This window comes from Protopterus annectens, chromosome 2.part1 (genome assembly GCF_019279795.1).
Source record: "Protopterus annectens isolate FY-2018-M chromosome 2.part1, PAN1.0, whole genome shotgun sequence".
NCBI lineage: Eukaryota > Metazoa > Chordata > Ceratodontiformes > Protopteridae > Protopterus > Protopterus annectens.
Genome location: NC_056729.1, coordinates 1,195,380,653 through 1,195,404,719, shown reverse-complemented (window position 1 = coordinate 1,195,404,719; position 24,067 = coordinate 1,195,380,653). Strand labels below are relative to the sequence as shown.

At 38.0% G+C, this 24,067-nt stretch overlaps 1 protein-coding gene across 4 annotated transcripts in view; it reads right to left on the bottom strand.

Moving 5' to 3' along the window:
• Nucleotides 1-24,067, bottom strand: part of TRAF3IP2 (TRAF3 interacting protein 2) — a 765,530-nt gene that overhangs the window by 508,288 nt on the left and 233,175 nt on the right. For all 4 annotated transcript variants that reach the window (XM_044062725.1, XM_044062727.1, XM_044062728.1 and 1 more), the window contains one exon: nt 4,641-4,824. In XM_044062725.1, the coding sequence (XP_043918660.1) occupies nt 4,641-4,824 (184 nt within the window). The remainder of the gene's footprint in view (nt 1-4,640; nt 4,825-24,067) is intronic.

Genomic DNA, 24,067 nt, shown 5'->3' with positions numbered 1-24,067 from the left:
CAACTTGCTGTACTAAGAATCTCGTGTATATTGCTAAGTGCATTTTTTCCCTTCATTCTATGTCGGTAGAGCCAACAGAATGCTGAAGGATCACATCCTTCAGCATTTAAGTGATATTAGAAGGGCTGTGAAGCATAATGCACTCTCTGAGCACATACAGGAATTTAAGGGTCATGGCATTATGTTTATGGTGTTGGATGTGTGTCAAATCAATCCTAGGGGCAGTGATTTGTCTAATAACAGAGATCACTGAAGTAAAGTGGATAGCTGAACTTAGAGCTGGGCCTGAATGGCATGATACCTTTAAATCCACTCCTGAATGGGGTGTAAGTTGTCATGAAGTTACTTGATTGGATGCTACTGGAAGAGTCATCTCGTTTTCGTTTATTGACTGGATATTTAATGATTTATGAATGGAAGGATGTGAAGATGCATTTAGATCTGAAGAATGAATTGTTTCCAAAAGCACTCATCCTTTTATGCACTATTGTTACTCTTTATTATTTTTAATGTTTTAATTGTCATTTTTGGTGAATTAAATTTTATGTTTTTATGCGAGTTGCTGTGGTGGTCTGGATGCTCTCTTACGTTTTAATTATTTCCTAAGTACTGAAACATTTATCAAGCTGAAGCAAGATATATGGTACAAAGTATAAAACAAAACATATGATTACAAAATGTAGGATTATTTACAGTACGACTGAAAACAATACCAAAAAATATGACAAAATACAGTAAAACTCATAGCAACAAAATATAACACTCAAGCTAAGCTGCAGCTTAAATATTACATTATTGGCTGTTAGCACACCAGAAGTGACCCAGAATGCAGAAATAAAGACTTCACATGACAGCCTTGTATATATCTTTCCATGAACATAAAAATAAAATAAAATAAGCAAATGTTCCAAGGTGGTCAAGTGGCACAAAGGCATAGAACATCTTACCACATTAGTACAATAGCTGGAATTAAACAGCCACTGAAAAATGCCAAGGAACTGGAACAGTTAGAAAACACTCCACTATAAAATCAATGTCTTTGAGTGGTATATCAAAGAATTTCAGAAAATCAACCAAACATCTCAAAATTAGATCTGGAAGGCATCTCTAGGAAGTCTGGCATAGTAGAGCTGGACAATAAACAAGGACCCCAATGACAGAGACCACAAACTGGTCAAGAACTTAGCAGCAGAACAAGATGATGATGTGGCAAACAAGCTGGAACACCAGCCAGTACTCAAAGAACTAAACTCAAACTGCCCAGTAAAGTCAGCAGTCCATTCCAAAAACAGACATAGAACAAGTATAGAAAATATAAATCTAAAACGTTGAGTCTAAATGATGAAATAATATAGCTAAACTGACCCAAAAATCATCTGTAGGCACCTATCTGTATCCATATTCAAAAACACACACATCCTGTTTCTGCTAGAAATAATACAAATATATTTCTAGGTCTTTCTAAGCTCAGTAGGCCATTTTATTAACTAACAATCTTTACAGTAATGCGTATGTCAGTACACCAGTTTGATTACGATTACTACCCAATCATCTGTTAGATGTTTCTTTATTTTAACATACTTAATTTGGTTGCATGATAGTGTGTACCATTGTCTTGTAATTACATCACAATCAAATGAAAGGTACATACTGTAGCCCGACAGTACAGTCATGTGTAGCCCAGCCACGCTCAAGTGTTGCCTCAGAGATGCACAAAATAATGAAAGCCACAATTATAGAGATTTTAAACAGTGGTTAGTCTTGCTATATATATATAAATGTACACAAGATTTAGTCACTTACTTTAGTGTAGGGGACTGTCATACTGAGCTCTTTATTGCTCTACATATGCGTACATGTAGTAGATTTATTTATTTTATTTATTTATTTATTTATTGCAGTTGGTTTACCAGGATAGTCCATTGGGCCATAAAGAACCCGTTTTCAATGGAGTCCTGGGGAGAAAAGCTCCACAAAGAAAATGTACATTCAACATTTGACAGAGAAAATGTAGGTACAGAGAGTTAATACAATGTAGACAGGATACAAGTGAAAACTTATCAAATATACAGTAGCAGTCATAACAGTTAATACATTGAGAAGAAAAATACTAGTAATCGAACAAATGTTAAACATTATACAGATTAGAGAACAAACATAGTAGCTATATAAAGTAGGATGAGATATTGGAGGACTATGAGTAGAGTTAGTTATGTAGGGTGGGAGCATGAGCATTCCCACTGTGATGCTAGATGTGAAAAAAGAGACTTTTTGAAGGTCGAGTGGTTGGAGGTGGTGCGGATGAGTGGGGGTAGGGAGTTCCAGAGGCGAGCGAGGCTGAAGGACAGAAGGCTTTTGCCTGGGGGATGAGTAGGTTTGTGCACTTCTAGTAGATTTTGATTATTTGACCTTAGAACTCTGTTAGGTAGGTGCATTTTAAAGGCAGAAGAAAGGGAGGGACAGAGGAAGGGGTTTTGAATAAGTTTATGGGCTAGGGTTAGTTGAGTGTAAGATAGTTGGTTGGGAAGTTCTAGCCATTTTAGTTTATGGAGGGATAAACAGTGGTGTGTGGAGGAGTTATGGCTGGTGGCGAATTTTGCAATTTTATTATAGCAGGAGGTAAGCTGTTTTTTTAACAAGGACTGAAGATTAGTTAGTAGTGGGGCACCATAGAGTAGGGAGGGGATAAGAAAGGAAGTAGAGAGAGTGATTTTAGTGGCAGATGTGAGGTAGGCATTCTGTCTATAAAGCATGCCAAGTTTTTGATGTGCTTTTTTGATGTTTATTTGCAGGTGAGAATTAAATTTGAGTTGGTTGTCGATTTGGACCCCAAGTAGTTTGGTCTCTGACACTATTTCAAGAGGTGAGTTGTTTTGACTAGTAATTAAGAATGTATTCAGGTCGGGAGGAGTGACTCTAGAAGGAGTAAATAACATTAGTTTGGTCTTGCTAGCATTGAGGGCTAGATGATTACTTAGCATCCATTGCTCTGTGGAAGAGAAGGCATCTTGAGTAAGTTTTGTAGTGTAGTGATAGAAGAGGCAGAACAGATGATAGTTGAATCACCTGCATATTGGATGATGCTAGAGTATGGGATTGATTTGTGGAAGTCGTTAATAAAAATATTGAAGAGAAGAGGACCGAGTATGGAGCCTTGTGGCACTCCTGTAGGGGTACTAAGGAAAGTGGAGGTGGCTTTTTTCCATTTTACAGCTTGGTTTCTGTTAGATAGATAACTAGAGAACCAGTTCAAAGAGGTGGAAGTTAGGTAAAGATTGGAAAGTTTAGTTAAGAGCAGGCTGTGTGAGATAGTATCGAAGGCTTTGGAGAGGTCAAGAAGTAAGGTGGAAACAATTTGTCCAGAGTCACGGGCTTTATTTACAATTTCAAGGAAGGAGAGGAGGGCAGTCATAGTGCTGTGGTTAGGTCTGAAACTGTGCTGTGTGGGAGTTATAAGATGGTTGTCTAGGAGGTGAGGAAGGAGTTGAAGATGGACACATTTTTCTAGGAGTTTTGAAATGGGGGACAGGATGGCTATGGGACGAAAATTAGTAATGTTGTTATTGTTGCCACCTTTGTGTAGAGGTATAATAAAGGCTTGTTTCCAGATTTGGGGAACTGTACATTCTTGTAGGGAGCGGTTAATTAAGATGCTAATAGGGTAGGCAAGAGTTTCAGCTGCTATACTGAGAAAGTAAGAAGGGATATTGTCAGGAGCATTGGTACATGGTTTCAATTTCTGAAGTCACCAAAAATAACAATAGACTAATAAAGTCTTTATCTTGGCTTTTTTTTTTTGCTTGGCCTCCTTAGTGCCTGTTCACTGATTTATCAGACTCCTTAATTTTCTGCCAGTACCCACTCAGGAATTGCCCTCAAAATTTGTTTCCACCTGACATGTGGCTTATGTATCACACTTGAGGTGCAAGCAACATGAGCCATCACCTGCAAATCCTATAAGGCATGAGGCTTGTACCACTTAGCATGATGTTGAATTTATGGTGCCGTACAAGGGCCCATCATCATGGTATCTAGACAGCCGTACTATTTTCCATCATTCTTCTTCATTTGTGTAGGATGCAACATCATGTCACATGCTCTTTGTGCTGATGTCATGATAAAGCCCAGCTTCTGCTAACAAGCAAGTCTTCTTTTCCCTACTTAACTGACCGTTTAACCAAAATGGCCCGATCTACTCCAGAATCTATGGTGACAGTGGTACTGACAACTGTGCTGTCTATGTGTTAGTACAGTCATATGTTATGCTTGTTTTTGTTTTAATTTCTTTGCACAGATTATTTCCTATAACTACATATGTAATTTCTAATGAGGTCCCTTATCATTTTTACAGTGCATTCCTTTCTTTATGCTTTGTCATTATCCTGTAATCTACATAAAGTTTGTGGATGTCTTGTCTTAAAATATAAAGAACTTTACTTAACTCACATTTCATTGTCCATTATTAGACATGCAATATGGCAGTTCAAGTCAATAATACATTTTCACCGGAATATCAATGGGTCTGTAGAAACTGTTTTTCAAAGCACATTATTTGCACAGCAGAAATCAAAAGCCACACAATTCTCTTTATTACCAAAAGAACACTTCACATATATACATGAATGGTATGCACTACTTACAAGGATGATGAGGGTGATTGTGGAGGGTGGGCATACTTATTTAAATGGTTTTGGACAGTGAGTTGTGGTCTTAAAGGTCTGTATTGCTCAACTGCAGGAAATTCTCGAATGCATGGCTGAGGTCTTGGGGAAATAGCCACATTGTGGAATTGGTATGCATCACCATTGCAATAATGTAGTCTTTCTGAAAAAAATGAGACAAGAGACCAAGAAAAATAATTAGTCATTAGAACGAAAGCTTGCATTACAATTAGCTGCTGAACACACCTTAATGTTCAATGAAACAATATTCTGTCTCATACAGTCAAAATACTTACAATTATGATTAATTTAAGAATTACAGATACTTTTTGTTAATAAATCAAAATGCTTACAACTAAAATGAATTTAAGCATGAAATATACTTTTTGTTAAACCTTAGTAATGCCTTCAGATATTGTATCTTATACTTTGGGGCTTTCCATGCCTCCCAGGGTCTTGAACAAAAGGCCATTGGTGGATGTAGCTCTCTGCTAAATATAGCAGACTTGCTAGAGAGGGAGCCAGTCAAATACAGCCAGTACTGGAGTTCAAGTCCTATGGTTAGAATTTCAAAAACTTTTGGCTTAATGTCTCAGTGGGAGCTGAGGCAGGTTCAAAAACAGGGAAAAACATCAGCAAGTTAAACAGAAAGGCAGTGAAATGCAACTTTAAGCAGGTATATACAGCTATAAAAATACTGAAGCACAAATGCTGGAGGAAAATTCACTATACTTTCCACTACTGCAATCCCTTCACAGACTAAGGCACCAGGCTACTGGAATACAGCTATAAGCAGATATATTCAGCTATAAATAGTACTGAAGCACAAACCCTGGAGCAGAATTCACAATACTGCCACTACTACAATCCTACCACAGACTATGACTCCAAACTATGCAGAAATTTACCAGTAACACTGTAATGAATGAGTAAATGAGGCTGAAATCAGGTGGTATAAAATTCAGTTGAATTTTTTTGAATTTAATGAAAGATATCATTGTGAGATTGTGCCGAGCATTTCTGCTGATTAAATAATGTTAATAGCTCACAGGTTACAGGTCAATGATGGAAAGTTAGAATATAACTTTTTGTCAATTTTTTATTCATTTTTTTGAATTTGTAGCAAAATCAAACAGACAAAATGGCTATAGTTAATTGATAATTAAAGAACTAAACCAAACAATTTGTGGGATATTTAACATACAAAATCATACATTCTCTAAGCACAATGATTGAATATAATATAAAAATCCATGACCGAGTCAGTTTAGGCCCATAATAATTTGATGTAAAGTTGATTTTTTTTTCTTGAACTTATCTTGAACTTAGGATTTATCTTTTATGCTTTTAAATATTTGGTTATATGGGAAGAGCATCTTGTTGAGAAAATCATTTACAGATTAATTCACAGATATATTAAATTGAATTTTACTTAAGCAGATAGTGCAATAAACAGTAATGCATTATGTAGACTTTCAAAGACCAACCATAAATTTAAGCTGCATTATTGTTGGGACAAATTGTATGTTAAACAAAACCAAAAACAAGTAAACTGATAAATCCAAAGTGTTGGCAATTGCAGAACAAGCAAAACATGTATTCTTCTCCTTGAAAACAACAAATACTTTATTTTTAAAAGATAAGAGCTTTCGTCTCGGATTAGGTTAAAAGAGACTTCATCAGATAAAATATCACAAGCATTTCTAGGCTTTAAATAAATGTTACCAGTGACTTCATTTCCTCTTTTTAGCAAATGTTAAATATTTAAAGTGACACCACCCAGATGAATCCATATATACATCCCTACCAAGTTTCCAAAAGCATCCTGTCACCCAATAAGCAATGTAAATAAATACAATTCATAAAATAAATATATTCATACAATATATAGACAAATAGAAACACTATTTTAAAATCAGTCCTATATGACAGATGAAAAAACCTTAAGGCATAGAATTAATAAATAGCCAGAGCATGTTGGTTATTATAAAAATATAAGAATATAAATATAAAATAGATATATTCACTGAATACCAATAAATATTCAACTAACATCTATTGAGTGCTTTTAATTTTAGCAGGCTGCTAATGGCTGCCTTATCATTCAAGCCTGACCAGTATAATGAATTCAGGTGAAGCTGCCAGGAGAGTTCCAGCTTCTCCAATAAGTATGGCCAGGCCACCCCCACGTGCAGCTATTTTTATGGTATCCAAAACAATAAATTTAAATTCGTGTTGTGGATATACCATAATATGCTTTGCCAAGGCATTGCATTCATAGTTGTCTCGTATATATTCCTAAGATGTTCTCCAATCCTATTTTTCAGTTTGCGCTTGGTTTTGCCCACATAAAAATAGGGGCAATTGGAGCAGAGTGCACAATATACTACTCTTTCTGTTATACAAGAGAATTTTTCCTTAAACCTGATTTTCACCCCATTTATTTATACAAAATCAGTTTCTAAGATGTTCTTACAAAACTTACACATCCCACATTTGTGCATATGCCCTTTTTACACATAAGGTCTTTGGCTAACGAAGTTCGCAAATGACTGCAAACTAGGAGCCATAATCGAAACTCCTAACAATGTGGACATTCTACAAAAAGGCTTCATGAGACAGATGCCTGGTGTCAAAGCCATGGCCTCAAGCTCAATGCCAAAAAGTGCATTGTCATCCCCTTTGGTAAAAAACTCTGTACCCATGAACTACAACATAGGCGGTAGTATACTTAACACCGAAAGTGTGATAAGAGACCTTGGGACACAGGTGGACAGTAGTCTCTCCTTTGATAATCACATTGCCACAGTAGTCAGGAAATCCTTCTACGTGGCACACCTCATCACAAAAGGTTTCTCATCCAGAAAAAAAGAGGTCATTGTTCCCCTCTACTCATCACTCATTAGACCCATTATAGAGTACAAAACCCCTTTTGGTATGTACCTCACAAGACATCTACATCAACTGGAAAGGCCACAGAAATACCTCACAAAGAGGATTACTGGCCTCAAACAGATGCCCTACACAGACCGTCTCAAAAAACTCCAGCTTTACCCCGTCACATATCGCCTACTCAGAGGTGATCTCTGCCTAACATACAAAGCCATGTCAAACCCAGAGCTGTTGGACATGCTCCACTTAAAGAAGTCCCCATCCTTCGAAGCTACATGCTCTAGGGACCTAAACCTTGTCACCACAATAAACCGAACATGCCGGAGGGATAGATTCCTGTCCCAGAGACTTCTCATACTCTGGAATAAACTACCTGTCTATATCAAACAAAGCTCCTCATTAGTACTCTTCAAGAAAAATCTTGATGATTGGATAGGAAATATGAAATTCACCCCGGGGATCACTTCTGTGGCTCTGCTCGACAGTGACACAGGAAAGTAATTTTCTTGGGTGGCAAAAGCCAGAGTACCTTTTTGACTGGGCTTGTATAGGCCCTAGGGCCGATAGCCTAGTATCTACCTATGAACCTATATTGTTTGTGTTTGTTATGTTCAAGTAAATTCTTCAAACAATATCCCTTTCTATATACACAAATCAGTGCACATCCTAAAATATCTCTCCTTTCCTTATCATTACTAATTAAATTCCAATTTTTAATCAAAATATTTTTTATCATAGGTGCATCCCTATTATATGTTGTTAAAAAACTACTTTGATAGGATATCATTCGACTAGGGGTATTTATTTCAGTAGTGTTTGAAATAACATTCTCCTGTATGAGTAGTTCATAGTCTGTTACATTTGGACTTATATTATTCATATTTTGTTGTTCCTCCATGCCCCTAGAGTTCAAAATTGGTAACAAATGACCATTACCTCGTTTTATTTTTACTTATTTCATTATTTGGTCAACCAGTTTAATAGGATATCCACGTTTGATAAACATTTGTTTAAGAAAACCACATTCCTCAATAAAAGTTTCCCACAGGGTAGTCATCCGGGCTGCCCTAACAAACTGTCCCTTAACTACTGCGTGTTTTTGTTAGAAAGGATGGCAGCTGCTGAAATAGAGGAAACTATTGTATTATTTGTCATTACGATAAATTTTAGCTAGGAATCTTTTATTAACTTCATCTTTTGTTAATAATATATCCAAATGGGGAATTGCCTTTTCTTCTATAATGTGAGTAAATTTAAAAAAATCTGTTGTACTATTGATAAATTCCAGAAAAGGTGTAATCAGCTCCCTTGGTCCTTCCCATAAAATAAATATGTTGTCCCAATAATGCAAATAGTTTTATATAATGGGAGAAACTGAGACTGTTTAAGATATCATTTCTCCCATTCTAACATGATGATGTTGGCATAAAGGCCCCCACAAGAAAAGCCCATTGCCAGGAAGTATTCTCCTTCAAACAGGATAAAGTTGCTCCTTAGTATCAGTTCAAGAATTTGTTCATATAAATTAACTTTATCCTGTGATATATTGTGAATATACTTAAAATAAAGAAACTCCAGATGGGCAATTTGTTTTTTAAGGAATTCTTGAACACAAGAACTGTACCAAAGGGCCTGTGTATGTGGCGCTATCCAACAGGTTTAGTAGCAGGCTCTGATTTCCATAAAAACTTAATAGAATTATTTGATAGATTCCATTACTGGCACCATACTTTTAGATATAAGCTGTGCGATGGAAAGGGGCTTTCTTACAGTACTGGATACATGGTAATCAAAGGACAGTTTGTTGTCAACACAGATTCCCAGATACCTGACTATGGGATTAACTTTCAGGGGCGTGTTGTCAATGTGATCGCTACAAGGGAAGTCATGCTTGCCAAAGGAAATGCTTATAAATGTCTTGTTATTTAGTTTTAGTTCATAGTTTTAACACCAGCCATTGGTTTATGAAGGGTCCTCTTGGAGGATTTTGGAGTCTTCTGGGGAGTTTATGATGGCACTAAGTTTACTGTCAGTTGCAAATTTGATCAGCCATAAGTCCTTAACATTTTTTATGGCTTTTGAGAAGTAAATGCCAAAAATAAGTGGCCCAAAGATGGAATCCAAGGGGTACACCACTAGTAATGGGTCTTTTGTAAGAGGTGGAGCCACTCACATTAATTTCTAGGGTTCTGAGTTCTGTTTGTGAGCCAATTTGCTATTCAATGAGTTACACAGGGACTTACGTTTAGCTGGGATAATTTATCTATGATACATGGATGTGGGATGGTGTCAAATACCACTTGAAGGTTCAAGTATGTGATTTGTACTGATTTGTATTCAACTACTGCTTGTGTAACCTTCTTGAAGAAGTTGACTAGGTTAAGTAGGCAGGATCTGCTCTTGACAAATCTGTTTTGGCTTGGGTCAAGAGTTTCTAGGTTACCTATGTCCTTATGTATTAATTCCATAATGACCCTTTACATACCCTTACAGATCAGGCTAGTCAGGTTTGTGGGTCTTTAATTACCTAGGTCCACAGATGCACCACCTTTGTGCAAGAAGATGACTGTTGCTGCCCTCCATTCATCTGGCACAAAGCCTGTTTGGAAGTGATATTGAATAACCTCTGTAGGGGGTCTGACAAGTCATATATTAGGTTAACCAGCTGGCAGCCTAGTATGTTAGCCATCCCCAGAGAATTAGTGTTCTTGGCCTTGGATAGTGCTTAGATAGAGTACTTATTCTTGGAAGACTTGAGGGGGATGTAAATGTAGGTATGTCATCTAAGAATATGCTATGGGAGAGGAATTTAGTTTTAAAATTGGTGCTCTATTTACTTCTGAGGGGGACAAATGCATCTATGCAGCTATTTACATGAGCATAGAATTTGGCAGCAAATGATTTTGCATGAGCAGTGGTGTTGTCAAGATGTATAACAGGAGGAAGAAAATCATGGCAAAAATTAGTAGGTGCAGCACCCACCAGGATAAAAGCACTCAAACTAAACAAACAACTCAGAGGACAAATAAAGTCTACCAAAGCAAAATTTGAGGTAATGTTGTCCTCCCAGGCCAAGGACAACTACAAAGCATTCTTTAGCTATGTCTGCAGCCTCAAAGGCAATACACAATTGTGTGCAGAGCTCATTGTAAATGGAGCCACCTATACTGAGCTAGAAGATATAGAAAACCTGGCTAATAAATTCAGCTCCAACTTTACCCCTCTCTCCTCCTCAACCTTCCCTCAAGAAATATCATCAAATATAACTCCCCCTAGTATCACTAGGGAACAGGTCCTTAATGCTCTCTCTAAGACCAAGAACAATGCATCAATGGGCCCAGACAATATCCCAGTATGCCTTCTTAATAGCATGAAACATGACCTATCAGGGGCCCTGGAATTACTATTTAACTGTAGCCTCCAAACAGGCTTTGTGCCCCATGAATGGAGAAAGGCAACAATCATCCCTCTGCACAAAGGTGCGCCACCTACAGATCCTGGAAACTACAAACCCATAAGTCTCACTAGTCTTATATATAACGCCATGGAAAGAATTATCATGGAGATAATCAACAGAGATATAGTAAATCTCCAGACACTGGATCCAACCCAGTTTGGCTTCGTCAAGGGCAGATCATGCCTACTCAACCTGGTGGACTTCTTTGAGAAGGTCACCAAAGCAATGGATGAGGGCAAAGTTGTTCACCTTGACCTAGCCAAGGCATTTGACACAATACCCCACTCAGGTATTATTGACAAGTTCAAGAGGTTAGGTACAAACACGTTTGTCACCTGGTGGATAGCCAAATGGCTCACAGACAGGACCCAGGAAGTTAGAATTAGGGAGTCCACCTCTACAAAGAGGCCAGTCACAAGTGGAGTCCCTCAGGGATCAGTCCTTGTACTGCCCCTTTTTGGCATTTACTTCTCAGAAGTCAAGGCCGATGCCACTGGTCTCTGGCTGACTAAATTTGCAGAGGATTGCAAATTAGGAGCTGTCATTGAATCTCACACTGACACAAATGTTCTCCAGGAGGGCCTGACACAGACAAACAACTGTTTTCAGAGCCATGGACTAAAACTAAATGCCAATAAATGCATAATAGTATCCTTTGGGAAGTCATCTATCCTTGGTAACTATCATATTGACAACACAACTCTTAGAGATGACCCAGAAGTCAGGGACTTAGGGGTGATGAAATCATTCTATGCTGCACAACATATAAACAAAGTTATGGCATCTAAGTCCAAGGAAGTCATTGTCCCACTGTATTCACCATTCAACAGACCTGTTATTGAGTACAATGCCCCATTTGGTATGTATCTAATCAGGCATATCCATCAACTGGAACGTCCACAGAGGTTCCTCAGTAAAAGAATACAGGGCATAAGTAATATGTCCTATGCAGTCTGCCTCACGGCCCTATCTCTGTATTCTGTCTCCTACAGGTTTTTGAGGGGAGATCTATGCCTGATATACAGGGCATTGTCAGACCCCACTCTGATGGACCTCCTGCATACCCACAAAACTAACAGCACCAGAATTACTGGTTCTAAAGACTTAAACCTTGCCTGTGATATACATAGGACCTGCTGTAGAGATAAGTATATATCCCAGAGACTACCCCATCTATGGAACAGGCTCTCCAGCTATGTGAAGCAGAGTTCCTCCCTAACCCAATTCAAATGCAACTTTGATGAGAAACCAGAAATTCATCCCTGGTTTGGCACCTATGTCTCTAATGGACAGAGGTAACCTGTAAATGGTTCATCTCCCAGGCCATGCTTGCACTTATCAAGGGTATCAGAACTTGTCAGAGATTTGGGTTGCATGGAAGGGCTTAAAAAGCCCCTTGTGGTCATTAGCCTAGTAAACACCTATGAGCCTAGGAGGGAACTTTTAAAATTAACCTGGTTATCACTCAGTTTTAGTAAATTGCCTTGGCATAATCTCTGAATATTGAGGTATTGGTAGACACTTCTGCTTTCAGTCTTAAGGTGAATGTGACTGATTTGTGGTCTGATTTGAAAAGGGAGGAAGGTAAAATTGCTGGGGAGCAAATCTGCCTAATATTGATAAAGACCAAGTACAAGATCTTATTGTCCCTGGTTGAGTTGTGGACTAACTGGTCCAGAGAATTTGTATTAATGAAGTTCAGAAATTTCTGGGCATACATATTTCAGGATGTATAAGTTTACTAGGTAATGGAGGGGTAGTTGAAGGTTCCTAGGAGAATGGTGTTTGGCTTAATGCATAGGGAATTTATACCCATTAGGTAGGATGTATGAGCTGGGGGGGTCTTGTATTTGGGTATGATATCATAAGGGGTTTTGTTAATAGCAAGTTGGACATGGTGGATTTCCAGGTCATTATCTTGTCTAACAGGTCAGGTGATTTTTTTTTAAAATTTGGGCATACTGCTCCCTTTATTGCCTTCATCTAATGAGGTGGGCATAAATGTATGGTAGGCATTGAAACTCTGACTTGATGGAATACTCTCATTGGTCTTCAGCTAGGTCTCTGTGAGAATGCATATGTCAATGTTTTCTTGGATAAGGAATGCTTGCACAGACTGGAGTCTTTTCTTAAGGCTTGTAGCAGTGACCAGCAATACCTTTATGCTATCCTGATTCTATTTTGGTATTTTAGAAGGTGGACGGCTAACACTGCCTAAAATAAAGCACAATGGAGATGGACAAGTTTTAGCCTATATAAGAAAGCTTTGAAGGGGTGGATGAAGGCCAACCCAGGAAAAGTATTTAGGACTATCTACCATCTCCTCCCAGGCTGATCTGTATTGTACCCATATAGAATGACACTAAAATCTAAGCCAATTGTTGAATCAATAATCTTTTCTTGTATTGTAACATCATGCTTAGTGATGGTAGAATGATCCTCAAGGCTAAGTATATACTGCCTTAGACACATATTCTTTTCTTTTTAACAAGAAACACTTACAACATAGGCAATTATACATTTATGTAACTGAAAACAAACCATATTGACATATTTTTAGTTGCAAACATTACATATTACATATAATCTTTATGCAGTCATTGTTAGTCAAACATTACATATCTCATTCAATTCCTGCCTTCCTTAAACCTCATTCCTCCTACAAAACATTATTCTGCATATATTGTTCCCACAATTCCCATTTTCTATGCAATTTGCTCCTACTCTTCTCTGAAGATTCCACTTCCAGTCCTTTTATCTCTGTTATTATTTTCAGTTAGTACAGGTGGTTTAAACTTTGATTTCTATTTTATAGTAACTGCTTCTTTGGCAGCCAATACAATTAAACTCAGTAAAGCCTTCCAATGTCTAGGCAATTACAATAATGTATCTCAAAAAATAATTTCCTTAGTTATACCAATTTGCTCACTCAGTATTTCTTACAGAGTAGTCTGCTGGAATTTTTAAAGTCTGCCAACTCATTACACTCACAGAAATATGTTCCCAATTAAAAATTGCAGTCTACCTAAGAAACATTTTTTGGAGTCTCCTTGGAGTATAAAAATACCTATGCAAAACCTTCTAAACAAAGATCATGAATCTTCTAGACTTTGTAGCACATTTGGGAGCCATACATACATTCTCCCATTGATTCCTTGTGAGTGCTTATCCAATCTCTATTCCACCCTTTTCTAACCTCCTCTGAGTGATTTCTATAGTTATCATACAATATTTTACATACCCTACCAATTATCCCTTTTTTTAACAGCAACTTGTGTTCTAGATTCTGCTATAAACTCTACCAGGGGTGGTCTTTTTACATGCCCTATTAACCCTTTTAAGATTAGCTTCTATTATAAATTCTACTAAAACCTCTAGCAGTGCTGGTCTTTCACTTAGGATCTCCCTATTTCTTTCTCTTTACCTATACTCTGATATCAATCCTTGATAGGAAAGTCAATCTTTAGCCTGCAGTTCAAATGAATTTTGATCTCTTCCCATTCTATTACCTTTCCCTCTCCAATTATTTTCTTCCAGTACCTTGGTTCCTTTGCCAGTTCTGTTCAGTAAATTCCAACCCCCTCTTGCCCATTCTCTAGACCCCTAATTGCAGTCAGCCCTATTAGAAGAGTTTCCTTTCTCCATTCCTGGGTTGGTTTAGTTCGTAGAATAATTTCTGCTACTTTATGAATATAATGTTATGCATAGTTATTGTTGTTATCCTTAAGGATCTGCATCCAAAATTCCAGTTTCTCCTTATTTCTTGAGCACCCCCATTTTATCACCTTATCATCACCCCATTCTACTTTGAATTACAGCTTTCTGCTTGTGCTACGTATAAGAGGCTTAACTTTGTAGCTCTTAAATACTCCTTCAAATCACTTAATTCCAAACCATCTTGTTCTAATTGAAGGATCAACATATCCCACTCGACTCTTGCTCTCATCTTCTCTCAGATAAACTCCTTCAACTCTTTATTAATTGCTATCCACAACTGTTCCTCTGATTAGTAGAAATATGCCTGACCTGTGTATAAAACTAAAGGGACTAAAAGCATTTTGTATCTTCTTGTCCATATCCATAAAACAGAGCTTCCAATATTTCACTTTTTGTATTATTTTTTGTTTAGTCTCTTCCCACATATATCTGATATAACAGAATCCTTTTTAATCCACACTCCTAAGTACTTCATTTTATCTTGTCCCCATAAATATGGGTATTGCTGAACTAATTTGTGTGTGGGTACATAGTTTACAGCTATTGCCTTTGATTTATCTTCATTCATTTTGTATCTCAAAAAGACTTGAAACTGTCTCAGAATATTCTGCAGGACTGAAATGTCCTTTTCTGGTTTTATCAGGTGGAAAATAATATCATCTGCAAATAACGCCAACTTTTCATGATTACCATACCAATTGTATCCTTGAATTTCTGAGTCCCTTATTTTCTTTGCCAGTGGTTCTAAATATAATGCAAATAACAAAGAGGAAAGATGATACCCTTGCTGGTTCCTCTGCTCAAGCAGAACTTATCAGAGAAGACCCCCCACTTTAATTTTCACCTACAGTCCCTCATATATCATCCTAACAAACCTTATAATGTTATCAGAGAATGTAAATGCTTCCATTAACCTACTGATAAAATACCAGCTTACTCTGTCAAATGATTTCTCTGCATCAAGACCCACCAACAACCGTGACATTTTCTTACATTCTGCTTCCCTCTGGATTATCATTGTTCTATTAATGTTGTCAAATATTTGCCTCCCCTCCACAAAACCACATTAATCCATATCTATCAATTCTGGCATCACTGTTGCCATTCTTTTAGCCATTATAGACATAACCACAACTTGGGTGTAAAATCACAATGATTACTATAGCAGCTTATAACATTTAGTAAGGAGATTCATCTTTCATCAAACACCGAAGAATACAAAGTGAGATTTCAGGAGATAACCAGTAGTTAGATTTATCGGACATCCAATATAATACTGTATCAGTGAGGAAGTGTTGAGCTGGATTAGAGTTACAAAGTAGTTATGTCATAATTGTGTAATACTCTTACAGTTAAAATATTGACAGGTTTTCAGCTTAGCAAGCATATTTCCCAAGGAAACAAGCTGTGCGTTTAGTCAAGAATTTAAGTATGTGAGCTTGTGTTCTAATAGATTAAACTGGTACAGAATAAATTATTTAAATACATAAATGAAAACATTTATTTACATATATACAGTGTGAATTATGCTATTGAAAGGAACACTTCGATTTTACTGGTAGCATTCAGAAGGATCCCACTGGTACTCTTTTAGCCTTTCTCAATAAGCATATACATTTGCACATAGATCGTAAGTGTTTGAACAGCTTTTCATTGAACTCTTTGCAGTTCAAAAGTCTGCAGCTGGTGTGATGATTCCAACTGGCATGGATAATTTTTGAGAAGCTTGTTTCTAGTACTGCAGCCCTTCATAAGGGGTATGGTGTGGATTAGATTTGGAGTTTGCTTCTAAGGGACAGAAAATGCAGTTAAGTGATCTGAAAGTAAGTGAGGACAACAGGAGGGTAGAGAGCATAGCAAATGGTAGTTAGTTTGCTTTTAGTAGTAATGCACAATGGTGTTCAACTGGAGATGGCAGGATAATAAATCTGCAAATGGCACCACAGATTGCTTGGTGACTGTTATAGTACATGCTGCCTACCCTGACCTGGCCAAGTTTTCAACACAAAACCCCATTTCAGCATTGCTGACAAACTCACACAATTAGGTATAAGGCCTTAGAGGTCACCCTCTGGATATCTTGCTGGCTTACAGATAGGACCCAAGAAGTTAGGAGAGTGGAGTCTACCTCCACAAAGAGGCCAGTCACTACCAGAGTGTCTTAGGGCTTGCTGCTGGGGCCACTCCTTTTTGGCATCTATTTCTTTGAGGTCGAGGCCAACATCAAGGGGCTCTGGCTGACCAAGTCTTCAGATGACTGTAAACTGGGTACAGTTATACAGCCCACCAATGACACCAATCAGGGCCACTGCCCAAAACTCAATGCCAGGAAATACATAATAATATCCTTTGGGAAGATGCCTACCCCTATAAACTACCACATTGACAATACATGCCTAAGAGCAGACCAAGTGGTCAGGGATCTGGGATACATGTAGACAACAATCTGGCCTTTGACCATCACATGTCAGCAGTGGCAAAGAAATTGTTTTTGTGCAAGGGTGTGGCATCTAGGTCCAAGGATGTCATTGGTCTTCTGTGCTTGGCTCTTATCAGACCAATCACTGAGAACAGCTCCCCTTTGCTATGTACCTGACCAAGCATATGCATCAACTACAGTATCCACCGAGGTTCCTTACAAAAAGAATACAGAGTGTAAATAACTCATCTTATGTGGACTGCCTCAAAGCCCTGTCCCTATATTTGGTATCCTGCAAGCTACTGAGTGGTGATCTATGCCTGGTATACAAAGCATCATCTGATCCCACTCTGATGGACCTGTTGCACATCCACTAAACAAATAGCATCAGAATTACCCAGTCTAGGGACCTAAACCTCACCAGAGGTTGGCATAATGGTTAAGGTGTTTATCACACAGACACAAGGTACAGGGTTTGATTCTCACCTTTGGTCACTGTCTAGTTAATTAAGCATATAATACTTAGTATTGTGCCTTTGTAGCTCAAGGGTTAGAGGACTGGTCTAGTAAATGAGGGATCATGATTTCAAATGTCATCAAAGTCTTTTTTGTCCTTTGCGGATGGGATTTGGCATAATGTTTAAGGGATTTACCTCACAGACATAAGGTAGAGGGTTTGATTTTCATCTTGGAGAAAAATAGGCTAGGTTTAAAATGGCCTACAAATGCAGCTAGTCTAGTACTTTTCTATGAACCTACAAACCTGCAGCATAAATATGACATACTGGGACGACATGGACGTGTCTCAGAGACTACCCGTTCTTTGGAACAGGCATCCATGTCAAGCAGAGCTCTTCCCTAACCTAATTCAAGCCTGGTACCTCTGTCTCTAATAGATATAGGCAGACTGTAATGCTTAACTACACATACCCAAGTCTACATGTACCCCATAAAGCAACCCTAGAGTATCAACCTGCCAGATACATTGGGGAAGCAAGGCCACGCTTAAAAGGGGTCATTAGAGATCAGACAGGAGTCCCCGTGGACTATGATCTTTGCAGATGACATTGTGATCTGTAGTGAGAGTAGGGAACAGGTGGAGGAGACCCTGGAGAGGTGGAGATATGCTCTAGAGAGAAGAGGAATGGAGGTCAGCAGGACTATGACAGAATATATGTGTGTGAATGAGAGGGAGGATAGAGGAATGATGAGGATGCAGGGAGTAGAGGTGGCAAAGGTGGATGAGTTTAAGTACTTGGGATCAACAGTTCAGAGTAATGGTGAGTGTGGAAGAGAGGTATAGAAGAGAGTACAGGCAGGATGGAGTGGGTGGAGAAGAGTGTCAGGAGTGATTTGTGACAGACGAGTACCTGTAAGAGTGAAAGGGAAGGTCTACAAGAGGGTAGTGAGACCAGCTATGTTATATGGGCTGGAGACAGTGGCATTGACAAAAAGGCAGGAGTCAGAGCTTGACGTGGTAGAGTTGAAGATGTTAAGATTTGCATTGGGTGTGACGAGGATGAACAGGATTAGGAATAAGTATATTAGAAGGTCAGCCCAGGTTGGAAGGTTTGGAGACAAAGCCAGAGAGGCAAGATTACGTTGGTTTGGACATGTGCTGAGGAGGGATGCAGAGTATATTGGGAAAAAGATGCTAAGGATGAAGCTGCCAGGTAACAGGAAAAGAGGAAGGCCTATGATAAGGTTTATGGATGTGGTGAGAGAGGACATGCAGATGATTGGTGTGACAGAGCAAGATGCAGAGGACAGGAAGAAATGGAAACACTTGATCTGCTGTGGCGACCCCTAATGGGAGCAGCCGAAAGAAGAAGAAGAAGTCTAGTAATCACATATGAACCTATAAATCCCCTACTGGAGTAGTTAAGTGCCATAACTGGAAGGAATGTGCCATTCTGGGAGTGAGGTCATTTTTTAGCAATGGCCTTTCTCGTCTCAGGATTAAGATAGTTGCTGACAGATTATGAAATTTTAACTGTGCAGTGACTTCAGCTATAAAGGTGGCTGGCTTTTGAAAGATAGTGTCTGCTCCAGAGTAAGGCCAAGATATGTATATTCTTCTACCATCAGTATGGCTTCATTGCTAAGAGTGTTTATTTATAGAGAGCTTATTTTAGCCTGCCTTTTGAATGTGCAAAAGTACATTGCAGCTATTTGGAGATATTCAGAGTGGATACATTTATGAAGAGTCATGTGCTGAGTGAGTTAAATTTGTTTTCTATACCTTTTTGAGCTACTGGAGTGGATGGGCCAGTTCTCTGCAAAATTATGCCATTAGCATACAAAATGATATTCAAGACAGGGATAGTAACTCTAATGTCATTTATGAATAATGATAATGGAGGAGGTCTGAGCAGTGAGCCATGGGTGATGTTAGAGTTAAGGATACATAGATTTGTAGAAATAGTGGCAGCCTGTACTCTGAAGTTTCTTTTGTCAAGGTAGTTAATGAGCCAGAGTACAATGTTAGCTGTAAAGGCTACTGTGGACAGTTTCTTTTGTAATAAGTTGTGGTTTGCGGTCTCAAAGGCTCTGCATATGTTTATAAATAAAGTTCCAGTTAAATGTCCCTTTTTAATGGCAGAATAATTTTTATCTATGACTGTGTATATGGCAGTGATAATGTTATAACTATTTTTGAACCTATGCTCTGAGTATATAAATATGCCATATTTATTTAACTGATGTTAGGATCAAAACCCCCACAAAGTGACTTGCAATGTCCCTCACTGTTACCAGTACCCCAACCTGTCCATGGGCCAACAACAAAGCCATCACTAGGTTGATACAAACACCTGCACCATCAGTGGACATGTTATGCCTTCTCTGTTTGCATGTGTGTAAAGGTTACTATCACTACCTTGGCAGCACCAAGCCCATGTCTCCCAATCTTAGTTGTTTTTAGTGGACTGCATGCATGGTGGTAAAAGGCAACTGGAACCACCATTTCCTCCTCCTTGGATGAGTCATCCAACACTGACCACTCATTCTTGCCCCTCTGCCTTGCACTTCCGGTGTCCAACTCATTACTCAGACTTCGTCTGGGTAAAAGTCAGGATTGTATATGACTACTCCACAGAGGTGAGCCATAATGCTGTTATTATGACTTTTTCTGTGCCACAGTTTTCATTGTGCTTTAATGTCTATTACTGTAATAAATTGTGTCTGCAAAACGGTCCTAGTGGTCCCATTTACTTACTTGCATACAACTGACTCAGACAATTACAGTGATGCTGAGCATGACTGCAGAGTACCTTTTAAGGTATATCCCAGCAGTCTCCTAACTTTAATCAAGCTTAGTAAGACTGTTTACCTCAATATACTGGCTGACATGGTACTGTCTGCTACTGTTTTTTTCACCATCAGAAATATTAGCACAAAATACACTTTGCTTGTGGTAGATTAATCTCTGTAATATTGCCTTAATAAGCTCACCTTCTTCAAAATTCAGCTACACTGATTGTGTCTCTTGAGAATACAGTACTGTATATATGGGACCTGCTCCATTCTACCCTCGTTCCTCTCGGGGTCCACTACATTCCACTACCTTACCCTCAATTCCCACCTAGCCCACTACACTTACATTTATACTTCCCAACCCATGCCCACCTCTCACAATTAACCAATAACAACAGCTAGCAAGACCTTCTCCATCCTCCAGCAGTATCAAGACCTCTTCCCTAACACTCTTGCAACCTCCAATAATACATCCTAACCATCCTAAACATACACTAAACAATAGCCTAGCAATCCTACACTACAACAAATACTACTCACACTATCATGAAGTACATGACATATCTTACATTCTTTTCAAGAGCAAAACATTATTTTGCTATTACCATAACACAGGGAATGAAGATATCTGTCTATCACAAAAATCCTGAGTCTACAGAAAAAGGCATCACCTTTCCAATGGAAAAGGTAGAAAAAAGAGGCAAGGGGCAGGTGAAAAGGAAGAAATCAAAACTGAATGTGGAAGGATTGAAGAACATTACTGTAAGAAAAAAGAAGAGAAAGACAGATGTTAGCAAAAACAACAGCAAAGCAGCAAAGCAAAGACAGCAAATACAACGAAGAACAAAGATCAGGAACCCAATGAATAAAATGTATTCCTCTCTGACGTCTCGGCATACACTGCCTTCATGGAGTACACAGTTACTTCAAATCACACACTTGGTTTATATACACTGCTAAATAACAATTAAACAATAAAGTCATCAGATAATACTATCAAACACTTAAAAAAATATTTAAAGTAATACATGCCAATTAAAATCAACATTCATACCCTTTGGAAACAAAGTATCAAACTTTAATATATACACTCCTTCTTTATAAAGAAGTTTATTCTTGCTGACACTCCCCCCCAAAAAACATACTCTACTTTTTCTAAAATTGTGGCTTGTAAGCCATGAACTACCATGTGCTTGTAAAAAATGTTGTGCCACTGAACTCTGTTCCTTTTTATTTAATATATCATGAACATGTTCTAATAACCTTATTTTAAAAGCCCTATTGGACTCACCCACATAAAACTTATTGCAGGGACATCTGAAGGCATAAATGATGCCCTCAGTGTCACACCTATAATTCCCACAAACTTCAAATCTTCGACCATTTAAGAGTCCAAAATAAGGCACAATAAATTTGCATGCCTTACATTTGCCACATCCTACTGTCCCTTTTATTCTTAGTGACCTCCTTGGGTCTGCAGAACCTAGATTTCACGAAAAAGCTCTTACTATTCCTATCCACTCTATATAAAGCAAGACGTTTATTGGGCATCCATGAATTTCCAACCTTTAAATTTGATAACAGTTGCCATTGTGTTTGTACTATCTCTCTTAAAGCCTATTGCTAAATCCACTATATGTGGTTACAAAATACATTTCACAACCAGATTCAGTATTGTTATTTAATTTGGAAACTCCCTTCCATTTTCTATTGTTGTTTCCTATATAGTTTTTATTAAATCTAGACCATGCATTAGCAATTATATCTTCACCATAATCACACTTTCTGAACATCTCAAAAGTATAACCTATCTCCCTTAAAATATCTTGTTCATCGCTGCATAGTCTGTAAAGACATATGCATTCACCATAAGGTAAGGCATCAATTGTATGCCCAGGATGACAACTTGTTGCTTTCAAATAATATATATTGCCCTGAAATTTCCTATGTACCTTTGTAACTAGTGTTCCATCTTCCTTAAGTAACAAATCTGCATCCAAAAAGGACACCTTCTTCCCTATTTGGATGCCATCAAATGTAAAATTAAATCTGTTTACTTGTAATTCAGCCAATAAATTCTGCACTTCCTGTTCCCCTCCTTCAGATAAAAAAATTAAATCATCAATAAATCTAAAATAACACTTAACATATTGGCAAAAAAATATTTTCCTATAAACATATTCAACTTCAAACAAGGCCATAGTTAAATTAGCATATCAGGGGGCAAAAGCCGCCCCCATAGCTGTTACACATTTCTGATGATAAACTTGGCTATCAAACTCAAAATAATTATTCTTCTAACAAAAATGTACTAAATCTACAATATATTCTTTCACTCACCCATGAAAAATCTGATTGCCTCAAGGCCATGGCAATGTTTAATGTTAGTATATAAACTTTTCACATCTAGAGTCACCCAATACATCTTATTAGTCCATTTTACTGTTCTTAACTTACTTAAAAAATCAAAAATATCTTTAACATAAGCAGGTAGTAAAACTACCTTGGGTAGCAACAGGAAATGCAGCAATCATCCTAGATTGTAAGTAAAATAATTTCTACCTGAAACAATAGGGTGCCCCGGAGGGGCCTGTATATTTTTGTGAATTTTAGGTAAACAGTAGAATGTGGCAATACTATGACTGTTCATAGTTAACTTCTTCTGAGCACCATCAGCAGTTAAGTAACCTAACCTGATGCCTTTATTTAGTAAAGATTTGAATTCAACTAATAGAGCTGAGCCATAATGCTGTTATTATGACTTTTGCTTTGCCACAGTTTTCATTGTGCTTTAATGTATATTACTGTAATAAATTGTGTCTGCAAAATGGTCCTAGTGGTCCCATTTACTTACTTGCATACAACTGACTCAGACAATTACAGTGATGTTGAGCATGACTGCAGAGTACCTTTTAAGGTATATCCCAGCAGTCTCCTAACTTTAATCAAGCTTAGTAAGACTGTTTACCTCAATATACTGGCTGACATGGTACTGTCTGCTGCTATTTTCTTCACCATCAGAAATATTGGCACAAAATGCACTTTGCTTGTGGTAGATTAATCTCTGTAATATTGTCTTAATAAGCTCACCTTCTTCAAAATTCAGCTACACTGATTGTGTCTCTTGAGAATACAGTACTGTATATATGGGACCTGCTCCATTCTACCCTCGTTCCTCTCGGGGTCCACTACATTCCACTACCTTACCCTCAATTCCCACCCAGCCCACTACACTTACATTTATACTTCCCAACCCATGCCCACCTCTCACAATTAATCAATAACAACTGCTAGCAAGACCTTCTCCATCCTCCAGCAGTATCAAGACCTCTACCCTAACACTCTTGCAACCTCCAATAATACATCCTAACCACCCTAAACATACACTAAACAATAGCCTAGCAATCCTACACTACAACAAACACTACTCACACTATCATGAAGTACATGACATATCTTATATTCTTTTCAAGAGCAAAACATTATTTTGCTATTACCATAATACAGGGAATGAAGATATCTGTCTATCACAAAACCCTCAGTCTACAGAAAAAGGCATCACCTTTCCAATGGAAAAGGTAGAAAAAAGAGGCAAGGGGCAGGTGAAAAGGAAGAAATAAAAACTGAACGTGGAAGGATTGAAGAACATTACTGTAAGAAAAAAAG